This window comes from Alosa pseudoharengus, unplaced genomic scaffold (genome assembly GCF_046254945.1).
Source record: "Alosa pseudoharengus isolate Yale_2024_CS ecotype anadromous, Long Island Sound unplaced genomic scaffold, YU_APseudo_1.1 YU_APseudo_1.1_scf_3, whole genome shotgun sequence".
In the NCBI taxonomy this organism is placed as follows: domain Eukaryota; kingdom Metazoa; phylum Chordata; class Actinopteri; order Clupeiformes; family Clupeidae; genus Alosa; species Alosa pseudoharengus.
Window position 1 is genome coordinate 6531500 of NW_027468718.1, and position 22657 is coordinate 6554156.

The window sequence follows — 22657 nt, forward strand, 5'->3', positions numbered from 1 at the left end:
GGAATAAGGGGTTCAGATGCACCAGGTCATAAATATTAACATTCCTATGTATTCCCCATGATCAATTAAGCTGAAAAATATATCAAATTTGTAACTCATGTAGTTCAAAAGTTATAGCCGGAACCCTAGCGCCCTAGCTAAATCATTTCAGTATGACCTAAGCTACATCTGTGCCAAATTTGGCGCTTTTAGATGAATTTGCGCGAAAATGTGCTTAAGGCCCCCCACTAGTAGAATGCACAACAAAATAAAAAAGTTAAATAATATTTTTTTGGCTACCCGGGCTGAGCTCAATTTACCCCAGGCTGAAGCCCCGGTAAAATCGGCTGGCGACGCCCCTGGCTGCCAGGCGCAAAGACATCACGCAGCATCTGAAAACCCTCAACTTCCAGCAATACACCAGCATTAGTATTTTGAAGTTAGTTTCACCGAAGGACTTTGGTTTCACATCTACTGGGGAAAAATGGCTACTTGCTGTGTGAAGGACTGCGGTAACAAGCAGAGGACATACACGAACATAATGTTTCACAGAATTCCAAACCCAGTGGAACGAAGAAATCTTTGGCTTGCTGCCCTCGGCATTCCTGCAACAACTCCAGTGGATAAAATCAATCAGTATTGTGTTTGCGAGGAGCATTTCAAACCGGAGGACTACGAAGAGAAAATGCAGTATGCTACGAGAAAAATGCTGTTACATCTGAAGGATACGGCCGTCCCATCCATTTTCAGTACAGAGGCAGAACAGTGTTCATCATCCATGCCTGTAAGTATAATTTATTATATTATACGTTGCTAAAGTTATAACTGAAACGTTAGTCCGACTCACATTGTCGCTTCCAGTTTTATTGTATAACTTCATTAGGCTGCCGTTTCACCCTATTGACAATATGACGACTTTACCTTTTACCGTTACCTGTCAGTCGGCATGGGTTAGCACACTCCACACTCACACCACCAGTTCGTGTTTGCTCTCGTTCGCTCATCCGACTCGCCTTGACCAGTCGCAACGTCCTCTCTTCCCAGATCCAAAGCTCGCAACTCCTCTTCAGTGAACTCAGGTTCAAAAAGGTAGGGTCTTGGATCTTGGTAGTCGAAGTCATCATCTTTGTCTATCGTGTAATTTTCCATATTCATCGCCATTAGAACTCTTAGAGAAAGCCCACCTGTCAGTGTCAGCCTAGTAGCAGAGAACTTGGTAGTCACGCTGGTGTATTGCTGGAAGTTGAGGGTTTACAGATGCTGCGTGATGTCTTTGCGCCTGGCAGCGGTGCTTTGCCGGTGCTATGCCCGAAAATAGTTCCAAATCTAAATCCCTTCGTGTTAATTTGCATTGATATTTGTAGTCGATGTGAATGTACAGGTTACGAGAAATAATTATAAAAAATTTGATTCACTTTTGCAACGACATGCTAGCTGGCAGCGCCGGATTACAGCGACTACGCTAAGCTAAAGCTAACCGGGCCGTTTCTAGATTAGGACAATGGCTGGGTCGGCTATAAAACGCTTTGGCTCACTCATCCAACTCTAGGGACTGCGGGGAAAGACCCAATTTCACCTAGGGGTGGCGTATTCCTTTAAAGAATGTGTTTGTGTGTTATGTATGCTGCTGAGACCTTGAATTTCCCCTGGGGATCAATAAAGTATCTATCTATCTATCTATCTATCTATCTATCTATCTATCTATCTATCTATCTATCTATCTATCTATCTATCTATCTATCTATCTATCTATCTATCTATCTATCTATCTATCTATCTATCTATCTATCTATCTATCTATCTATCTATCTATCTATCTATCTATCTATCTATCTATCTATCTATCTATCTATCTATCTATCTATCTATCTATCTATCTATCTATCTATCTATCTATCTATCTATCTATCTATCTATCTATCTATCTATCTATCTATCTATCTATCTATCTATCTATCTATCTATCTATCTATCTATCTATCTATCTATCTATCTATCTATCTATCTATCTATCTATCTATCTATCTATCTATCTATCTATCTATCTATCTATCTATCTATCTATCTATCTATCTATCTATCTATCTATCTATCTATCTATCTATCTATCTATCTATCTATCTATCTATCTATCTATCTATCTATCTATCTATCTATCTATCTATCTATCTATCTATCTATCTATCTATCTATCTATCTATCTATCTATCTATCTATCTATCTATCTATCTATCTATCTATCTATCTATCTATCTATCTATCTATCTATCTATCTATCTATCTATCTATCTATCTATCTATCTATCTATCTATCTATCTATCTATCTATCTATCTATCTATCTATCTATCTATCTATCTATCTATCTATCTATCTATCTATCTATCTATCTATCTATCTATCTATCTATCTATCTATCTATCTATCTATCTATCTATCTATCTATCTATCTATCTATCTATCTATCTATCTATCTATCTATCTATCTATCTATCTATCTATCACACCCACGACCCACCCTGTGTTCTCTCCAACCTCCACATCCAGCAGTGAGTCCCTGAGTTAAAGCCCTCAGAGCCCAGGACACTGTGATACACATCAAATCTCTCTGGGTTATCAGGAAGCTGCTGGTCCTCATCACCAGGTCTCACACTGGTCAGATCCTCAGACAGGATGATATTGGGTTTTGCAGTGTTGGGATCCAGAGTCACAGGAGCTGCAGAGAGAAAGAACACACACATGAGCTGAACACTGAGTGATGTGTGATGGTCGTTATTAATAGTGCTGTTACCAAGTGTCACCAAGAGAATCATTGCTGCATATTCTCATTTCCCATCTATGTCTGTATCACTCCATCTTTTCACACCATCTACACTGCAACCCATCCTTTCCCCTTGGAGACTGTATGCAGTGTTTAGGTTCATATATCATGTATTTCAATGGCACTTTGAAAAAATGATAATCTGGTGTGTGTGTGTGTGTGTGTGTGTGTGTGTGTGAAAGAGAGAGAAAGAGAGACCAGACCAGACCAGAACAAATGCTTGTGGTGTGCGTGTGTGTGTGTGTGTGTGAAAAAGAGAGAGAGCGAGAGAAAGAGAGACCAGATTCTACCCATTACCCATTTGTTTTTACTGAGACGTGACCCCTCGATTACAGACTCTGTCATTCTACCGGAGGTGGAGTGTGTATTCTGAGCGTTCGACTCCCATGCCAGTGAGTGTCGAGGTGGCGGGTTCTAGGGCCGTGAGCGGCGGACGAATTACAGTACGACCAGCAAAAGGATACACAACATTCAAAATGTTATGAACACATCTCTAAAGCAAACATTCGCCAAACACTTTTGTCATAATATGACATATTGGATACATACACACTGTTGCTCAAAACCTAAAGCTCTTCTGTATTTCATGCAGGGATGGATTACTGCACGGGCCTACCGGGCCCAGGCCCAGGGGCCCATGGGGTCAGGGGGCCCTAAAGCCCAAGCCTTTGCAGGCAATCATTGCCTCAATATCAACAAATCAGGATGTTGGCTATGAATCTGATTGAATTTAGTATTGGCCATCCCCAAAATGCACCAGAATACAGGAAATCACATCAAACAAATTAAAAAATTTCTGGGGGAGGACCCCCAAACCTCCCCTCCCACATATACGACAATAAGTGGGGGGCCCTTAATACATCTGTGCCCAGGGGCCCAAAAGTTCATAATCCGCCCATGATTTCATGGGCTTATGTATATTTCCATACAAGAGCAAAAATCATCTACAGAGAGAAGTTGAAATACACAGTAAACATGCAAGCAATATTGAAACCAAAAATAGTGATTTTCCCCAAATAATTTGCTGTTGAGAATACAGTATTTTACAGTCAACAAGAAAAAAGGAAGCAAAGACAGACATGACTGACTATCAAATCACTTTGGTGTTGCTTTTCCAAAGAAAATATATTCTCTGTGTGTGTGTGTGGGGTGGGGGAGAATATATTTTCTCTGGCAGGGGTGGCAGTTGGGCGTGTATATTCATAGGCCTATAGACCCTTCTAACTGCAGACACAAACATGTGCATTCCTAAGGCATTTCCAGAGGCACAGAAAACAACATTGAGCTAATGGTAACTGGGGGACAAAAGACAAATTTTACGTAAAGTCTACTTTTGTAAAACATTATGCTAAAGTCCAATTCATTTTCATTTCATTTCATTTCAAGTATCTGCATAGGCTACGTGCACGACAGGCTCATCAGGCAGCTCATTTATGTCAGGTGGAGTGTTAGCTGTGTTGTAACGGCATCTTCTGTTATATTCTGCTCCTTACCTCTTCATTCCGACATTAAATATCTTGTGTACCCAATAATAACAATTTTAACACACGCATAAATCCCTCTTTATCTTAACGTGCTGATTCACTAGGTGCAACACCCAACGGGGTCCGTGTAGACACTAATTACATTATCAATAGCGGCAGGTTCAAACACACCTGGCTCCACCGGAAACAAATGAGCACACTGAGAGCCTTTTGTCCACACAGCCTATTGGTTCTGAACATTTCAACCGGAAATCCTCTAGCAACAGATTGAAAGGGTCTATACCTATATTTACAGTATACCATGGTCTAGGTTGAAAAGGGTGTCGTTTAAAAAGTGATATACTACACCTATGAAGTAGATCTGGTAAAAAAAAGTTTAATCGCCGTTCCATATCAATGCTTATGAATGAATGGTAACTATAACAACGATAGTAGGACGACGGTTGAGCCTGGAGGCAGGCTTCGTAACAATGGAATCAACTGTAAACAGCTGAAAAAACTAACGAGTTTAGCTCTAAAACTCATTTAGTATTAATAATTGATTTCATATTTATTTATTATGACCACGGTCATATAGGTTTAGTCAGATTTTTTTCTTTCTTTTTTTTTTCTTTTTCGCATGGCCAATTTTCTGTCAAGGATTCCCGGGACACCGAGAACCGAGATATTCGAGTTTAGGAGGACCACCTTTTTTTTGTATGTTGATCTTAAGGGGCCATGTCAACCCATCCCATTACCACTTATTTCATGTATAGCGCCACCTAGTTAAAAATTAAAAAGCTAAAAATTAGGTGTTTTAATCACAATATCTCTGGCTGACATGGTTAAAACTGCACGAAATTGAAAGTGTAGGATCATTATGACACTCTCCGAATGCATACCAAGTTTCGTTCATGAGTCCATACAATAAATTAATTTATGTGTACATTTAGTGACCAACAGAGTTTTCTGTGAATATCTTGAGAACCGTAGGGCCTAGGATGACCAATTTTTTGTGTATGTTTGCCTCCAGGGGTCATGTTAACCCATTCCATATGCACACATGTGCATAAACAGATACACACGCACTCACATATATTCACAGTAATCATACGTATGACACATACTCACACAGTAGACATATGTACGCATGCATGCACATGCACACACACAGGCACATAAACACACAAGCACATGCACGCACACACACACACACACACCCACACACACCCACCAACCTACACACACATAAACATAAACATGTACACGCACACATGCACACAATTCAAGAATTTCTCAGAATTATGAACAGGCAAGATGGGGGTGGGGTTGTATAAAATGTATTTTACATGTGAAATCTATGAACTAATCATGTTTTGGTACTTGTTGTCTAGCAGATACCAATGAGAATTGAGTGTGCATAATGCAATTCAGTGAGACAGTTAGAATCATATATGCCTTTCAGCGTGACTTATTTTTGTGGAAAAAATGTGCTGGACTGGGCGGCGGTCATATTTTGTACCGCTCTGCGGTACATCTAGTTTTACAGTATACAATACAAAACACTAAAAGATTTCTATAGTTATTTTTGTAAGGGGTTACTCATAAGTGAAGTGAAACCTGACTAAGGGAACACTGACTAGACTTGCACAATAATCCTCTCTTGAGCCATCGCTGACTGGATGTGAAAGTTGCAGAATGCCATGGAATTATAAAAGCAGATGTACAGATTGAAAACAGATTGAGAACTGCCTTTTCTCTCCGCCCTTCCTCTCCTGTAGCATTTAATCAGTGCTCTTTTTTAAGTTGAACTAGGGTAGTGCTTAACTATAGCTACTACAAACTACTGTTAACTTATGTGATCATTCAATAATCAAACAATCATCAAACAATATTCAAACCTAAACAATTGCACTCTAGACTAAGCTATGACCCTTTTTAACCAGATAAGTCAGATTAGTCCTTTGAGGCCTAGGCTATTTTCAGTGTAATTTTACTATTAAGCTCTTTGGTCATTGTAAGGGTAATCTATTATGCTAGGCTATTTCAAGACAGCTACCCATATCTGCGAAAGTATGATGTGAGCCTAAATATCAAGGAAAAATACTTTAGTCTCATAATTGTTACCTGAAGCATGATGGTAGAAATTTCTATCCAAAGCTCAATTGATCTGTGCATGTCATGATCAACTTTTCATTCTTTGATATGGAAACCAAGTTCCTTATTTTGGGCTATTCTAACATTAGAATTTCAGCTCAAAGTTGTTGAGATTTGCTGCAATTTCAAAACTTGGGAACGGCTTACTGTACAGAAGAATGCTTCATATTGTCGTGTCGGGTAAGGCCTGCTGTTTATTTTTATGGTTTGCCCTGTATTGAGTGACGCGTTTGTGAGATATACCATCGAGAGTAATGGGTGGAGATGGTGGAAGCGCATTGTGCAGACTGGAAATATGCTGAAATTTCATGTGTCCAACTGATATGAGAGACCCCCTCAGATTTTTGACTTTGTTGTTTTCATGGGAGCCAGGCCTCATTCTAAGGGAGCTCGGCTCCCTCTGGCTCCCACGTAATTCGAGCACTGCTATACATGCACACTTGCCACACCGGTTTATCCACACATGCATGTAAACACACATTGGGCCCGAGTACAGTGGCGATATAGGTAGCGGGAAGCTACGTCAAGGGTTAGTGGTAGTGTAGTGGTTGAGGAGCTGGGCTAGCGTGCAGTAGCCTGAAAGTGGTGGGTTCAATTCCCGGCTTCCACCGTGGTGCCCTTGAGCAAGCTCCGGGGACAATGTAACCCCTTGTAATATAGCTGACATATGTTAGTCACTTTGGACAACAGTGTCTGCTAAATGAACAAATGCAAATGACAACAGTGTCTGCTAAATGAACAAATGCAAATGACAAGTGTCTGCTAAATGAACAAATGCAAATGACACCAGTGTCTGCTAAATGAACAAATGCAAATGACAACAGTGTCTGCTAAATGAACACAACAGTGTCTGCTAAATGAACAAATGCAAATGACAACAGTGTCTGATATAGGTAGCAGGACGCTACATCAAGGCAGGGACTCTGAAATGGGTGAGACCTCTCCAGTGAAGTGAAATTGAATAAACCAATCACATGCGACCAGTGTTACATTTTGATCTATCCACACACAGGCACACACACAAGCACATGCACGCACACCTACACACCTACACACACACACATACACACAATTCAAGAATTTCTCAGAATTATGAACAGGCAAGATGGGATGGGGGGTTGTATAAAATGCATTTTACATGTGAAATCTATGAACTAATCATGTTTTGGTACTTGTTGTCTTGCAAATACCAGGGAGAATTGAGTGTGCATAATGCAATTCAGTGAGACAGTTAGAATCATATATGCCTTTCACCTTTTGTTTTTAGCCAGCAGCCAGACCAGCAGATACCCTGACTTTGCTGAATTACTGAAGCTAAGCAGGCTTAGTTAGTACTTGGATAGTACTTGGAAGAGTAGGTTCCTGCTGGAAGTGGTGTTGGTGGCTGGTCAGTAGATGGCACTCTTCCCTGTGGCCAAAAGCCACCAAACAAATATCAATCCCAATGTCCTATTGCAGTGACAGGGACATTGTACTGCAGGAGATGTTTTCCTTGCATGAATGTTAAATTGAGTTCCTGACTCACCATGGTTAAAGATTCCATGGCACTTATCGCAGAGTAGGTGGTTCCCTGATTTGCTTTATTTATGTACACATATATAAAGACACACACACATGCACACACACACACACATACACACACAAAAAACACGCACAAAACACATATACACAAAAACAACCACACACTCTGCACACACTCAATTACAAACACACAAAAAAAGAACAAAGTAGGAAATGAACACAATTGAACAAGCGTGACTTATTTTTGTGGAAAAAATGTGCTGGACTGGGCGGCGGTCATATTTTGTACCGCTCTGCAGTACATCTAGTTCTTACTCTTATAGTGTTACTGTTACTACAATGCACATATCTCTACATGTTGTTCATACATTTTTCATACTACATAGCCTTAGCTATATTTATTCTGCTCTAAGGTTACTGCTAATACACTGCACATATTTTATATTTCATTTATATTACTGTAAGCCACCTTCTGTAAACCAACTGTATACTTCTGTTTACACTGAACTATATATCTTGGCCTGTCTATGCACCAACTATACTTTGTATACCACATTGCATTTTTCTGCTTTTTTGCACTTCTGATTAGACGAAAACTGCATTTTGTTTTCTTTGCACTTGTACTCTGCACAATGATAATAAAGTCTAATCTAACATGATTGAAGGAGTGATAGAATACTGATTAAATAATGATTAAATAATTTTTATTTTATTTTTTTGGTGAGCACTTGTGCCTCCTTCAGCAAGATGATGCCCTGGCCACCTGCCCATACTGCCCATATGAGAAATTGCCCCTGATCTTGAATCATCAATTCAAGCTCTTTCTTAAATAGCTGAACACAAGGCCTGCTATAAGTGTGTAGGAGTCCAGTCAAGCTGGATAGATTTGACTCGAGTCCAGTCCAGTCAAATCTAAGTATATATACTATTTTGATCCCGTGAGGGAAATTTGGTCTCTGCATTTATCCCAATCCGTGAATTAGTGAAACACACTCAGCACACAGTGAACACACAGTGACACACTCCGGCGCAATGAGCTGCCTGCAACAACAGTGGCGCTCGGGGAGCAGTGAGGGGTTAGGTGCCTTGCTCAAGGGCACTTCAGCCGTGCCTACTGGTTGGGGTTCGAACCGGCAACCCTCCAGTTACAAGTCCGAAGCGCTAACCAGTAGGCCACGGCTGCCCTAATCTATACAACTATTTATAAAAACTATTTTGTTTGTCATATCACAAACACATCCATCATATGTTCTGATTATGTTTAAATCAGTTGCATACTAATGTACTCAATACAGAACAAATTTTCAGAAATATTGTTCAAGTACAGTAAGAATAGGGGTAATGGACGACACGGTGGTCTGTTCACAGAAATTAATGCACGGTCGAGGTTGTAAAGCGGCCCCGACGTGAAGCGGCGGACCACCGTGGAGTCCATTATCCCGCTTATTCCACTATTGCCACTTCCGTTGTGTTCATTATAGTGGATGGAATCCACTATCTTGAAATCTCCTGGCTTCTTCTTATTATAACCTTTTCTTTTTACCTTTTCAAGAATGAATGCGACTCTAACCGGTTAACGTACAGACATGTTGAAATAACCGTTCTGAAGGTCTGGAGTGGGGCAAGAGTTATTATTTCAGATTTTTTAAAAAGTTTATACTTTTCGAGAAATAGGGGATTAAAAATGTTAAAAAGCTAATTTTCCCCCCATAGACTTGAATGGCTGTGATGTCATAATGGCCTAAAGCCAGCTGCGCTCATTAATAATAATAATAATAATAATAATAATAATAATAATATTTATTTATATAGCACTTTTCAAGCATTGAGCACAAAGTGCTTACAGACAAACATGAAGAGCATTTTTTCTATGCACAAAGTGCAACAAAAGTGCTTCACACACAAGACCCAAACAAACAAATAACAAAAATGCCTAATGGAGCGGCGTAATAGCCAGCATACCCGTCACACGTGAAACATACAACATGTGAAACATTCAAGACGGATAACAAACAAACAAACAAAAACAAATAATAAAATAAATAATTAAGACATTTTAAAAAGAAAACTCATGTTAACTTAGTCCAGTTGGTTGCATCTAGTTAAGCGGCTGAATAGTCCAACCCGGAGGATTTAACGTTTTCCTGGCAGTCTGGAGAGCACTGGAAGCAATGAACAGTCTGAAGTCGTAGGTGATCCTACAGATCAGCAACTCGGTGAACATTGACAGCGACCGTTTGTTGTTCAGTGAGATCGCTGTCGTCAGAGTTCTTCAAACTTCCTTCTAACGTTAGCCTACTCAATCCAGACTCCAGGCAGCAGAGCATGGCAGCTCGCAGGTCAATCCAGTGGTCACGGCAGCGGAGAAATCCCTTTCCGAAGCGCAGCGCCGTTCACTGATGGAGTACACCAGAGGCCCAGGACAAAAGCCAACGCCAACGTTAGCCATGGCTAGGTCCTCAGCCCAATGGACTTTAACGTTAAGTTAACTTAACGTCACAGCATCAACAGACTTGTCAGCAAATAAAGGACTAAGAATAACACAAAAACTACCCAAAAATAACGCAAATAAAGAGAGAATACATTTAACTAGACAAAAAATACAAAAAAAAAAATAAACAGAACATTACATAAAAGAGTAGTTCCCGGGCTAACCAGAGTAGTTCCCGGGCTAATCAGAACACATGCACAGGTGTCACCTGTGAATCCAACTGTCTCATCTTCTAATGCATACAATCTGGCGCTCCCTAAAACTACACATCCTGTTTAAGTGTTTCCCGTGTGTCAAAATAAAAGCCACAGCCATATCTCATGCTTTGCGCATTATATCTCCAGAACGGCTTGACGCATATGCTTCAAATTTGGTACAAGTGTTTGTATGGACTCAAAGATGAAGTGAGTTGATGTTGAAGGTCAATGGTCAAAGGTCAAGACCATGAATACTCTGAGCGTGATATCTCAAGAATGCATTGACATACATGCCTGAAATTTGGTATGAGTGTTTGTATGGACTCAGAGATGAAGTGAATTGATGTTGGAGGTCAAAGGTCAAATGTCAAGGTCAAAAACACCTTGAGTGTTATATCTCAAGAACGCCTTGACACACAGTTTTGGTACGAGGGTTTGTATGAACTCAAAGATTAAGTGATTAAATGTTTTTTTTTTTTTCCAGGAATCTCCCCACCAACATTAAGCCAGCAGCTTTCCATCCACTACTGTAATTCCTCTGGCATTAAATTTCTAGTTTCCTGTTACAATTTAAACGTTTTAATCGCTAAAACTGTCTTGTTTGTGGAACTAATTTCTTCCGACACATATCAACTAATTTCTCAATGGTTGCTACGGCCAAAGGCCAGTCGTTAGTTCTATCTCTCCTGTTGTCAAGCGGGCATATCCCAAGATTCTGATGAACTTTAGCTTTGAAACATCACTATTTTACTTAGCCTGCTATCATCCATCTAGCTAAAAGCCACCTCCGTCATATATGCTACAATGTTGCCATGTTCTGAACGTCTGCATTTTACAGCTCGGATGCAACGTGACCGTTCATTTAAACTTCACAACAAGTTTGGCGAATTAATATACAAGTGTGATACGGCCAAACAAATGGATCTACTTCATAGGTGTGCAAATAACATACGGTTAATGGTCGTTCTAAATTACAAGGATACAAGGATACAAGGAAGTTTATTGTCACATGCATATAGTTACTGGAAGTAAGAAATGCAGTGAAATTATGTCTGGTGTCAGCCTATTTGTGCATTAATGAGGGGGGGGGGGGGGGGGTAAAAAGTGCAGTAGAAGAGGGGTTTAGTAGATTAAGTGGCAAGGGCTGCATAAAAAAGGTGGGGGAGGATTGGGATTGGGTGGGGGGCACCAACAAGGAGCACCCAAGAACGAAGGACAATGAGAAATTCAACCAAGCAGTGGAATAAAGTACAATAATATACTGACCAAACACAACACATAAGACCAAACCTATAATGGGGGGGGGGGGGGGGGGGGGGGGGTAAAAAGTGCAGTAGAAGAGGGGTTTAGTAGATTAAGTGGCAAGGGCTGCATAAAAAAGGTCGGGGAGGATTGGGATTGGGTGGGGGGCACCAACAAGGAGCACCCAAGAACGAAGGACAATGAAAAATTCAACCAAGCAGTGGAATAAAGTACAATAATATACTGACCAAACACAACACATAAGACCAAACCTATACATTGAGTAGGCCTACTTCTCTCCACATTGTGAAGTACACATTTTTTTTAGTAAACAACATGTCACTATAACCCCATGATCCCATATAATACCATAGCCCCATACCAAATCTGCAAAACCATACACTAATTCTCAACCTTTGACTCAGTTTTCAATTTCATAAAAACTTTTTGCAAAAGTGTCTCGTCCTCCTCTTCCTCTCTGTGCTACATTGCTTTTAATTCCCGTTGGTGACTGTTGAGTTTACAGTTTTAAGTAAGTGTCTTCACACCCGATAGATGTGTTGAAACAATTGTTTCTTGGGTGTGTATTTTGGAAGTTAGAGCCTTGAAATTGCAAAAAGGAGACATTAACTACAACCCCAAATCAGAAAAAGTAGGAACATTGTGTAAAATGTAAATGGAAACAGAATGTAATAATCTGCAAATCTCAAAAACTCATATTTAGTTTAGCAAAAAGGACACAACAGCGCATATTATCATTAAAATATTCAGAGAATCCAGAGAAATCTTTGCAAACAAGGGATAGAGCTGAAAAACAATATTGGATGGTTGTTGTCTTTTGGACCTCTGATGGCACTGCATTAAGGAATGAGTCCAGGGGCTAAAATGGCCTGTCTGCAGTCCAGACCTGTCAATTTAGGAAGAATGAAGAGGTGAAGCAGCACAGTGGAAAACATTACCTGTCCAACTTTTTTTTAAACATATTGCTGGCATCTAATTCAAATGAACAATATTTTCCATGAAATAGTTAAAATATTCATTTTCAACATTTGATATGTTGTCTATGTCCTTCTTGCATGCTAAATATGCCTTTATGAGACGTTTATTATCACATTTTGTTTTATTTGCATTTTACACAACGTCCCAACTTTTTCTGATTTGGGGTTGTATGTCTGTATGTTTTTTTTTGTTTTTTTGCTTACTAATTATTCTTTATTTTTAACTGATTTTACCTTGTGTGTTTTATGTTTTTTTTATTATGATCTTTACCCTTTGAACTATTCTTTGACTATATTGCCCTTCTATGCTTTTATTTGTTATTGTTTTGTTTTGTTTATGTAAAGCACATTGAATGGCCTCTATGTATGAAATGCGCTATATAAATAAACTTGACTTGACTTGACAAAAGTAGAGAAATGTGTTTAGAGTTTTGTAAATCAATGTACTGTTTTGTAAAAAAATGTGATGTGCAGACAATGTCTAATAAGGGGAGAACTTTCACTGGAGGTCTATGGAGCTGTACCCCTCAAATACACTTTCTATATCATTCTATATCATTTTTTGTCTAGTAATTTGAATGTTGCATTCAAAAGGGGGTACAAAGAAAATACAAACTGTAAACATTTTTAAAGTCGCTTACTTAGTTATAAAAAGCCTTTCAAAAATGTCAATGACATCATTCATCAGCAGAATGCTAGCATGTTAGTGTTGTGTACTGTAGTTAAGGAACTGGGCTAGCGTGCAGTATCTGAAAAGTTGTGGGTTCAATTCCCGGCTTCCACCGTTGTGCCCTTGAGCAAGGCACTTAATCCCAAATTGCTGTGGGGACAATGTAATCCCTTGTAATACAGTTGACATATGTAAGTCAATTTGGATAAAAGTGTCTGCTAAATGTAATGTAATGTAATGTAATGTTATGGGCACATTTGGTGTAGCTTAGGCAAGTCATTAAATTCAATAAAGGAAAACAATTGAAAAGTCTAATTATGTTTTATTAAACTGATTACATAGCATTAGCTAACATCACACACATGGTTAATATCCATTAATCTGTCCTATCTGACCTCCACCCTCATCACACCTACTGGCCTTATGAGAGTCCAGTCAGAGACACCATCAGCTCCATCAGTGCTGCTCTGCTGTTACTGAGGACTCACTGGTAGGATCCTCAGAGGAGAGAGACTACAGGGAGTATTAAAGTATGGAAACACTCTCTCAGTGAAAGTGTGTGTGAGAGTGTGTAGGTGTGTGTTATTATCAGGGTCATAGAATGACAGCTCTCCTCTGTCCCAGTCCAGCTGCACTCTGATCCTCTGGAGTTTCTGCTTCACTCTGAGGCGAGTGTCACCATGAGGAGGAGCACATGCCCAATATTCACCACCTCTATACACCACACGCCACCTTCCACTCCTGGAGTATATGCTTCCCTTCCTTGTGAGAGACTCTGCCATCACACCCACAGACCACTCTGTGTTCTCCCCAACCTCCACATCCCAGCAGTGAGTCCCTGAGTTAAAGCCCTCAGAGCCCAGGACACTGGTATATGTATCAAACCTCTGTGGGTTATTTTTAACATATCTCACACTGGTCAGATCCTCAGACAGGATGAGATCTGGGTGTGCAGTGTTGGGGTCCAGAGTCACAGGAGCCGCAGATAAAAGAACACACACATGAACATGTACAGAACACTCAGAATTCCACACTGAAATGAAATCTAAACCAGACATAAAATAGTAATAGAATAGAGTAAGAGTAGATTAAATGTTTTAATAATTGTGGTATGGGGTGGGGTGGGGGGGGGGTAATGTTGGAACAGAACTGTGTGTATTATACTGACCAATCATTTTCTTCCAGACTTTGACCTTCAGGTTGTCCAGGTGCTTTGCCACATTGATCAGAGCTCCTGAAACCCTCTCTGGATCCTGCAGTGTGCACTGGGCTCTGGAATAACATTCAGGAGTCAGTGCTGCTGTGGGTTTGGGTTCAGAACCACAGAGAAGAGAGTGAGACAGGAGGCAGATCACTCACCTTTCCACTGTGCTCTTGTAGTTCTGTAGAGTAACACATAAACATACAATATTACAATATTATGCACAATATGCAGTACTCATAATCATATTAAATACAATCCATATCAATTAAATAAAACACAGTATGACTAATCTCTCTCTCGTTTCACAATTTGCATGTTTGAGTGTTGATGAGATTCCTCAAAGTTTTCCCACAAATATTTATCTCGCTAACATTACTTCATCAATCACAGCACCTCACTAAAATGCAGGTAACAAAGTCATCAGACTAAACAAGCTTGACATGATGACAATCACTTTACATGTAAATGCAATTTAGTGTAACGGCTCCTACACACAGTTGCGTGCGTTGCAGTGCTGGAGACGCATCCCGTTCACTTTACATGGGCTCACGTCATCCGTTGCCCAACTGAATTGTGGGTCCGTTGCGTCGAGTTTCTACTGTCGCTCGCATTGAGCATTTCAGCTGTTGCTGCACCGACAGACGGCACCGGCCAATCAAGCCAATCGACGGACGTCACCAACCAATCAAATTACGGTTATACTTCAAGTAATTTGCATAGCTACCGTCGGGAACACCCACTGGCATGCGTTGACGGAACGCAACTGTGTGTAGAAGCCGTAACTCAGTTTTCTGTTCTGATGTGTATACAGCAAGTGTAACCATGCAGTCCCTCAAATGAAGCATCATTATTATCACTCTCTATTCTGATTGGCTGTGGCTGTGGCTGGGCCGCTTTTCTCCGCCCTCTACTACTTAAGACAGGCTGTCAATCAGAACGGGACTTACCCTTAGAAGTGAATGAGTCAGAGGAGAGAGTTCATATCTAAACATTTTCTCTAGTTCATTACCAAATAGAACAAAAATCACTCTTTCAAATTGAGTGCATGTCTGTGCTGTCCAAGAAACAACTCCTTCTGTATTCAGATTCAGATTCTTACCTGCAGGTATGTGATATCAGCTCCTTCTGTATACATATATTCAGATTCTTACCTGCAGGAATGTGATATCATCAGGTCGCATCTGCTCTTCTATGGCTCTGATTGTGTCTGAAAGAGATGAGATCTCTCTGGTCATCTTCTCAATCTTCTCCTTCATCATCTGACTCTTCTGCTCCTCTTCCTCCCTCAGTGCAGCTATCCTGGCTGCCTCTTCATCTCGTAGAAACTGGTGAAGCTTCTCAAACTCCTCCTTGATCTGCTTCTCTGTGTGCTGGGACTGAGTCTGGAATATCATAGATGTTGTTAATGGAAGAATCTACGCAGATATTTACATGAGACCATGTAAATCTAACCTACGTCTCTCTGTGTAGGCCCTGGAACTGGCTGAGTATATCTGCAATATTCATTATCTGTGAATTTTAGTAAAACAATGTTCCAATAATATCTGACATCAATTTTCACCTTAATTATTTCTGCTGTTTTCCCACAGGTGAGTTTAGCTCCTTCAAGGTCCTGCAGATTCTTCTGAAACATTTTCAGTCGAATGTTCAGTTCCTCCTGGAATATAGACAAACATGACAAATATCTTTTATCTACTATCTGTTAGCTGCTAGTAGGAACTTGAAATTCAATGTCAGAACAGCACAATGTGTGTGTTCATTTAGCCAGGCGCGTAGCAAGCGTGGGGGATGTGGGTGTTATAACGTACGTGCGTGTGCGTCTTACAAGGGTGCGGCTGCTTGGGTCTGCATGATAACGTCTGCAGTGAGCAGATTTCAGGTAGAATTTAAATAATTGTTACCGCATTATGCTAATTTAGTAAACCAAAATTCACTGTCTGACTGACAGTTTTTGTCACAATGTAGAAATGCAGGGAGTCAAAGTGAAAGCGGGGGTGGGGTGCGCGCACCGAGGCACTTGTTTCTGCAGAAAGACCTTTGGCTACTGTTCTCGGAGCATTATGCTTTCTCTGTCTATGATCTGCAGCTTTTCTCAAACTATGGGCCTCCTCAACAATTAACCTAATGGTACACGTAGCCGCGAAATTAAGTTATGCCCGGTGCTTCACACGTCTGATTTGCAGCAAGATTGAATTGGAACCGCGGACTGAAAACAAAAATAAACTAGGCTGAAAGTTTCCCCAATCAAAACGTATAAATGTGGTGTCATTAACTATATAGACATATCCCAGTCAGCACACATATGTCTCCAAGACACTTGGAAAAGGTCAGCTTAATTACATCGCGTTCCATTTAGAACGTCTTATTTGGCCTGATCTTACAAACGTCGGCGGCATTTCACTGTCATATGTGTGATATGTGTCGTAGTGCATCTACTGGAGATCTTATTGTCTTAAATACGATCGCGTTCCATGTAGAACATCTTAGTTTGATCTTACAAACGGCGGCGTCAAGACAAATTTGAGTTCTACATCTGAGAACTAAGATTTCCAGCATGTAGAACTCAAATAGAACGCTTATGAGCGCTCATGCAATGTGTGCGTCCCTGCAGCAAGTGAAACTGGAGGTAACGTGGGCTAGAAGCAACAATAGTTTAAACAACAACGTGGCTTCCTGTAACTATCAATGGAAAAAACATAGAAACTGCTAATCATAATCTTTAAATTGACATTAATTAAACTGGCTATATGCAACACAATGTATTTATATTCCCTTTGCATAATGGGTGGACTTCAAACGTTTTTGAATTTGAGCTTACAGTTCTGTCACTATTCTGTGTCCTTTACATTTATTTAATAGGTATTAGTGATACCTCGAAATTAGGCTGTTATCTGTGAGGCAATTTATTGTAGCCTGCTAACCCACATGCACAAAAACATAATTTCTGAAATGATTTCTTGATTTATAACATGAGATATGTCTCCATGTAGGGTAGTGTCAAATAGTGAAGTGATAGCAGGTAGATCATGTAGGCCTACATGTCACATGAGCCACACATAGGCACTGCTTCTTCTGTCCCTCCCAAACTGCATTACAATGGTGTGTTTAGCAATCAGAATCTCACTTTTTTTGGGGGGGGAGAAACTCCCGGACACCAATATAGTCCGCACCCCTCAGAAAATACTTATAACGTCCCTGTAGAGAGTTATTTATAATTTGGCCAGATTGTTTCATTTTCCTAACCCCCACACTTTTAAAAAGCTTGATACGCCTCTGCATTTAGCACACAAGGTGCCACTGTTATATATTCATATACAAACTAGATGTACCGCGTAGCGGTACAAAATATGACCGCCGCTCAGTCCTGCACATCCATACCGCGAAAATAAATCATATTAATGAATTTGTCTCCATCTTCTACTCCATCCCCCACTCTTGAAACTTTTGTGTATGCTTGTTTGGAATGTGTGTTTGCACACATTCCGCACACAAAGTAGCCTACTGGCGCTGCAAAGGTGAATAGATTTGTTTCTGGGCCAAAAAATCTGTAACATTGTTATAAAACCTTTAAAATCTCTAAACAATCACAAGTAGGGCAGTTCATCACAGTCCATCCATTGCAACTGGACTGATGAAAGGTACACCTGTAGGCTACATTGTATTTGGGAAAAGCAGAAGGTAGCAGCATAATGTATTTATTTATTTATTATTAAACAAAACAATCCCTGTCAGTTCCATGGAGTTTTCAACAGCTATCAAGAAAAGGTCATGTCATGGATTTTTGTGAATGTTTCTTCTTCTACATATGCATACGTTTAGTCATCTAGTTCAAATGATATTCAGCTTTATTGTCAATGCACAAATTAAATACCAGTAGTCTAAAACAAAATGCCGTTTTACCCAGTGGTGCAAATAACTGACATGTCCAAAAGGACCTTCATGAAATGCGTTGCGAGACTGTTCATACACATTTTAATGGGCAAAGTTGAAGAGCTACTGTCCGTTATTGTTTGTGCAAATAATATGCTGATTCATGTTCCCTTGCATTTTGCAACCATGAGGTCCATGGTTAAGCTCAATCTTTTGACGCAATCTTTTGATTTTCACCCAGCCTAGTCCATGGTAGGCGCCCGATAGAAATATTGTTTAATTTTGCGATTGAGATATCCACGCACTGGCGCCCCCCCTGCGACGTGTTCGCCCCCCTGTTTTAGAGCTATTCTAAATGCAAAAATGCATAGAGGGAGTTATGACAAAACCGTGACTGTTAACAAACTATAAGCTATATAAGGTAGGCCCTATGCTAGGCCTATTACACATCTCCTTTGGAACCAATGGCTTACACCTTACAGTATCAAGCTGCGAAAAGTTAATAGTTTTGCATATCAGTAGTAGGCTAATACATTTCACGTAGCTGTGAATCACGGAAAGGGCGAATGAAGTGGACACTTCTAAATGGAACCCAACCCACTGTACAGTAGCTCAAGGTCTGTGGCTAAAGCAGCCATAATGAAAGCGTTATCATTGTTTGGATACTTCACACACACGTGTTTTTTAATCGCATAGACTACAACTACCAAGCTGGAATCAAAGCACATCGACTCCCCTCTCACACCCTAAACACGCACTTCGAACAAACAAAATGCGCCTTAGTCTCACGGAATAGCCATAGGCAAAACTGTATCTGACCGGTGTAACGTTGGTACTAAATCATCCATCGCAAAGAATGATTTTTGTAGCACGTGCAACAAATATGTGTAGGTAGCCTACAGCCCTGCCCTGAATACATCTCAACGTGCGCTCTAAAACATCTGGTTTAAATGGAGATGTAGATCATCACGGGTGCGTTAATAAATCTACATTGCAGCGAGTTGACACAAATTATTCACTTTGACGAATTTCAGTTACTTTACTTTGAGCCATGCTCTTCCTTACTTGAATCACCTTTGAAAATAGAGGATTGAAGTAGCCTATATGGGTGTTTGGGAATGAACGTTGACTCAGATGCTTTTTGAGACCTTGAGCAGAAATGTCCCAGCCCGGTGTTTAGGGTGCATCATAGACAGGTTATCTTTCAGGTAGCCTATATATTTTCCATTAAAAAACCATCACGTAGCGAACGTGTTGTGGCTAACTCACTTAGCTCCTGTTAGTAGCCTAGGTTATGGTCATAAGCAAATGAGATGACAGTCGAAAGATACAATTAGTGCTGTTATCGATTTGCTTGGTAGCCTATAAACGCATTTATGGTTTTCTACAAATACATCAATAATCAAATTGGCCTCCATCACTCAACCATGCTAACGGTAACATTATTTTACCTACGTTCTGCTATTGATAGGATTAACGTAGCCTACCTGCAGTAAAAAACAAGCATGTCCCATAAACATTCTCAGATTTATTTCGGCTTCAAGAGGAAATGGGAATTACATGTCATGCAGAAATCATCCTACCCTTAGACGTTCTCTGCGGTAAACTACTGTAGCCTACAGTCTTGTCCTTGTAGGAAGCGTAGTGTCTTCCCAACCCACTTTAGATTAACTTCCAACAAAATTACGTCTCACTGCAACGATGCGCCATCTAGTGGACAAACGACTACTTATCGCCAATACTGGAAATGCAGCCATGATGATGATGATGAATATTTATTTTGGCTTTCTTTTAATCCTACTGAATTTGTAATTATGTATCGGCCGTTCTAATACCAATAGTATGTGGGTGCCTGTGTGTCTGTGTGCATGTGTATATGTGTGCACCACCATCTACAGACCAATGAGTGTACAGTCACTAAATGTACACATAACTTAATTTTTTAGACCCCCCCATGGATGAAATTCTACGAAACTTGGCATACCCCCAGAGAATGTCAGGTCAATCATACACATAAAATTTGGTGCAATTCTGAACGTCTTTACTGAAGAGAGTGGCGATTAAAGCAGAATGATATTGCATTTTCATTTTTTACCGGGGGGGTGCAAATCACAAATGAGTGATTATGGGCTAGGTTGATGTGGGCCCTTGAGACCAACATACCATAAAAATTTCTTCATCCTCGGTGCCACGGTTCAGGTAGTTATTTAGGAAAAACTGCATTTTTTGGGTTTCGGGGGGCCCAGCGCGGAGGGGGAGTGGCCCCCGGGGACCAAACGAAATTTTTCCGTAAAAGTCTAGTGGGGCTACATACCCACCAAATTTCATGTGCCCCGGTGTTTCGGTGCCCCGGGTATCGTTGACCAAAATTTCAGGAAGTAGATGACGGGAAAAAAAAAAAAAAAAAAAAAAAAAAAAAAACTTTGACAATCCCTATATGACCGCTTCGCTAGCTTCGCTAGCGGCGGTCATAATAATTGATACCTACAGTATGTATAATATGTATCTATGACACTAGCACTTTGTAAACTACATTTGCATGTATTAATTTGGCAGGCGTGTTTATCCAAAGTGACTTACAGCAATAGAATAACATTTAAGTTACAGAGATACAGCTACAGCAATAGAACATTTAAGCTACAGAGCAGAGGAGACAATAGCTAGGAATTACCACAGGATAATAGTAGAAGAAACTAAATGTCCATACAATGAGCTACTATGTTTTTCACAGTCCTATAAGCTACCCCATTTTTAGCACTTGAAAAATACCTCCTCTGGTTTAATCCTTAAAATTGTCCAGCACGAAAGGCTCCCGGTGAGCTTGTTTGTTTCCTGTGGAGCCAGGTGTGTTTGAACCTGCCGCTCTTCTGAATGTTATTAGTGTCTACACGTCCTTCTTTATCGTAACGTGCTGATTCTCTAGGTGCAACACCTAGCCGGGTCCGTGTAGACACTAATTACATTCAGAATAGCGGCAGGTTCAAACACACCTGGCTCCACAGGAAACAAATGAGCTCACCGGGAGCCTTTCGTGCAACTAGCCCATTGCACATCAAACATTGGCACAACATTAATAAAATGTTGCATTTAAACAAAAAAAGTAATGTTTCATACCAAACGGCTACAAAATATGAAGACACAGGATTAGAAGGATTTTAACAGAAATAATTGACAGGCCTTGGTTTTGGGATGGTGCAGCAATAACCTTATCTGATTTGGTGGGGGAATAACCTCAGTGACGAACTGAATGGAAAACAGCACCACCTACTGGTGTGTGTTGAACATTACAGTTACTTTCAGGGACAAGGATTAGATATTTAGATTGTTTAGTTCTGAGTTATTTAGCATGACATCATTGTTATGCATTGTGAATATCACCCACCTTAAGGTCAGCTGCTGCCTCATCTACAGGTTGGAACTTGTGGTTGGTGTGTTTCTTTGAAGCCTGACACACCAGACACACAGGCTGTTTATCCTCCAGACAGAAGAGCTTGAGTTTCTCACTGTGCAGACTGCAGAGCACCTCAGACCCTGCTGAAGCTCTCTGACTTCTCTCCTGTAAGAAGGTCTCACACAGGTTCTTTAAAACCAGATTCTGGGGCGGAAACTCCCTTGATGACCTCCTCCTGCAGACTGGACATTCTCTGGACCCTTTGCTCTTCCAGAACTGCTGCAGGCAGGCGTCACACATACTGTGGCTACATGACAGGAGTACGGGGTCCTTGAGGACGTCACAGCACACAGGACAGGACAAATCCTCTTCTAATTTAGAAGCCATTTACTCTCAAAGAAATGTCTTTCAGTTGAAACAACTTGTAAGTTTGCTCTAACTTTTACAGGAAAAACTCAGAATGTTATAATACAGAATATTATTAAATCACATATTACATAAATATAGCCCTTCCTATTGGTGTTCCTGTTGTATAGCCACCTTTGGTTATCTGGGTTTAATAAAATTACGATCTATCACCCAGTTCAACTTCCTCTTTCAGCTCTTCCTGTCTGGGGGAGGACCTAATGGTGAATGGGCTCTGATTGGAGGGTA

General features: G+C 40.4%; 1 protein-coding gene across 2 annotated transcripts; it reads right to left on the reverse strand.

The window, feature by feature from the left end:
* Positions 1-2455: 2455 nt before the first annotated feature.
* On the reverse strand, positions 2456-22572 carry LOC143100094 (E3 ubiquitin-protein ligase TRIM35-like). 2 transcript variants are annotated; one of them, XM_076263034.1, is made up of 6 exons: positions 21995-22572; positions 16304-16399; positions 15894-16124; positions 14898-14920; positions 14707-14810; positions 2456-2694 (listed from the first exon to the last, which is right to left on the reverse strand). In XM_076263034.1, the coding sequence occupies exons 1-6, from the start codon at positions 22388-22390 to the stop codon at positions 2480-2482; spliced, it is 1065 nt and encodes a 354-aa protein (XP_076119149.1). In that variant the 5' UTR covers positions 22391-22572; the 3' UTR covers positions 2456-2479. The 2 variants fall into 2 exon arrangements, with proteins under 2 accessions (XP_076119149.1, XP_076119148.1); XM_076263033.1 differs by lacking the exon at positions 2456-2694 and adding an exon at positions 13690-14481.
* Positions 22573-22657: the final 85 nt, after the last annotated feature.

Bases quoted from the DNA above. Each gene is read 5' to 3' on its own strand.
- LOC143100094 (XM_076263033.1), bottom strand. From the start codon at position 22,390: ATGGCTTCTAAATTAGAAGAGGATTTGTCCTGTCCTGTGTGCTGTGAC. The intron at 14,921-15,893 runs GTAAGAATCTGA...GTTACTCTACAG, and splicing joins ATGATATCACATTCCTGCAG to AACTACAAGAGCACAGTGGA. The intron at 14,811-14,897 runs GTGAGTGATCTG...ATGTTATTCCAG, and splicing joins TACAAGAGCACAGTGGAAAG to AGCCCAGTGCACACTGCAGG.